The sequence below is a fragment of the Lepus europaeus genome, chromosome 14, assembly GCF_033115175.1.
Source record: "Lepus europaeus isolate LE1 chromosome 14, mLepTim1.pri, whole genome shotgun sequence".
Lineage (NCBI taxonomy): Eukaryota > Metazoa > Chordata > Mammalia > Lagomorpha > Leporidae > Lepus > Lepus europaeus.
The window spans coordinates 14,089,009-14,091,187 of NC_084840.1; the positions used below are offsets into that span (position 1 = coordinate 14,089,009).

Below are 2,179 nucleotides of genomic sequence, written 5' to 3' on the forward strand. Positions count from 1 at the left end.
GTATGAGACCTCAGCAAGAATCCTCAGCCCAGGACAGATGCAAAGAGGCAGCCCGAGGGAGGGCTCCTCTACGTGTCCTGGAGAGCCAGACTCAAGCAGTAAATCCCTGTGTAACTGCAAAAGGTTGCTCGAATGGCATTCCACGCACAGCATCGAGACTATGATGTAAAGCACCATCAAACATTATGAGATCCCTCCCCTGCAGCACATAAACAAAGTGAGCTGGAAAACAAAACAGAAAGCCTGCATGATAATCCTCCGCCGCACCCTGCTCCACGAAGGGGCATTTTTAGCTCAGATGTGGGAAACTGTGCCAAAAAGCTGAAGGCAGGCAGGCGGAGCCAAATTAGAACAGAGTCCACAATTTGTCCTCCCTTTGTAATTCACACAGCATTTCCAGGTCAACCACAAGCTGTCCAGATGTTGGCCATCTGACTCTTTATGGCTGTGCTCTGTTTTTTCCTTAGAGCCCTTTCCTTCCTTGAGCTCCCAGACACTTGGCATTTCTCTTGAAGTGGAACTTACATGGAATCAAGAAGAATTAGTCATGTTCTCAATTCCTAGGACAATTCATCTCTTTAAGAGAAATGTTTTGCAGCCTACAGAGTCTAGGATTCAGTTTACATTGGAATTAGGAAATTTAGCCAAGTGATTTGACCACTTTGGGGTGAAACAGACAGGAGCAGTTGTTGCATAAGTTGCTGACGGGTTGTAGAAGCTCAGTTTCTGCAGGCCATAATACCCAGCTCATAGGAGAAAATATGATAAGTGTTTAAAACATTAGCCATGGTTCTTGGTACATAGTTAGCTCTCAGTAAATGTTTGTTGTTTTGTCAATGTTATCTAATATTTAAAAAAATATCTTTTTTCCTCCCTGGCTGTGTGAGGGTCTGCCGCCGTCATGAATGACACAGTAACCAGCCGGACCCGAAGTTCATGACTAACCAACTGCTCCAGAGGAAGCAGATAGTCATTGACATGCTCCACCCTGGCAAGGCAACTGTGCCGAAGACAGAGATTCGGGAAAAACTGGCCAAAATGTACAAGACGACTCCCGACGTCATCTTTGTGTGTGGATTCAGAACTCATGTTGGTGGTGGCGAGACAACGGGCTTTGGCATGATTTACGATTCCTTGGATTATGCTAACAAAAATGAACCCAAACACAGACTTACAAGACATGGCCTGTATGAGAAGAAAAAGACCTCAAGAAAGCAGTGAAAGGAGTGTAAGAACAGGATGAAGAAGGTCAGGGGAACTGCCAAGGCCAACGTTGGTGCTGGCAAAAAGCCGAAGGAGTCAAGATTTTGCAGTGAATTTATCTACAGTGATTGTGTGAATTTTTCATGGGAATTAATAAACTGTAAAAACTTAAAAAAAAAATCTGCCCTGAGATGATCACTTCTTATAAGTTCCACAGATAAAAGCTTCCAAGACAGAGACCACAAGGTTAAAAATTCTTTTGTATCAATTTATTGGTGACGGCATTCAATAGAAGTTGACTTCAAAACAGGGTGCAGCTCTTCTTTTGAGACCTAAACAACATGTATCTACTTGTATATCTCTCTATGCATGTCTATGTATACACAGATATACATGCTTGGATATTTCAGTGTTGTAATTAGGGTCCTGAGAAATTTCACTGTGTTGTGGCAAGTGGAATAGTCTCCGATGACAAAAGCATTTTTCTCTTTGACCTGGGATTAACCTCATTCACTCTACCATTAGAAGAAAGACTTGAACGCTATAAGCAAAGAATTGGAACTGAACTCTCCATATCAATTAGAAGGGAAAGGTTAAGGCAAAAAGATGTCTGACTGAGAACCACAAGTTGGACTCAGTTTAAGTGGAATGAGTTATTCAGAATTTTGAGCTTGTTTTGATTTTTTAAAAAATAATGTGTCGTCTAAAGCCAAGTGATGCTACGACTGGTACTGAAACGGTATTTTTATACTTTGCGTTTCTGTGTGGGCGCAGACTGATGAGGTCTTTGCTAATTAAATACTGAAGTGATCTTCTGTATATAAAGAGAATTGGAAATGAAAAAAAAAATAACCTGGTGTTAAAATGGAAATGGCATAGAAAATTAATTAATTTGAAAAAAAAAATTCTGTAGGATCTCTGTCTTTAATGTGCTGCACATTGCTATTTAATGCTATAATTAGTAATCCAATGGTAG

At 40.8% G+C, this 2,179-nt stretch overlaps 1 protein-coding gene across 1 annotated transcript; it reads left to right on the forward strand.

The window, feature by feature from the left end:
- The first annotated feature begins 936 nt into the window (after positions 1 to 936).
- Positions 937 to 1,330, forward strand: LOC133773679 (small ribosomal subunit protein eS24-like). The gene has a single exon (XM_062211241.1). It carries the CDS (start codon positions 937 to 939, stop codon positions 1,219 to 1,221), a length of 285 nt encoding a protein of 94 aa, XP_062067225.1. The 3' UTR covers positions 1,222 to 1,330.
- The last annotated feature ends 849 nt before the right edge of the window (positions 1,331 to 2,179 follow it).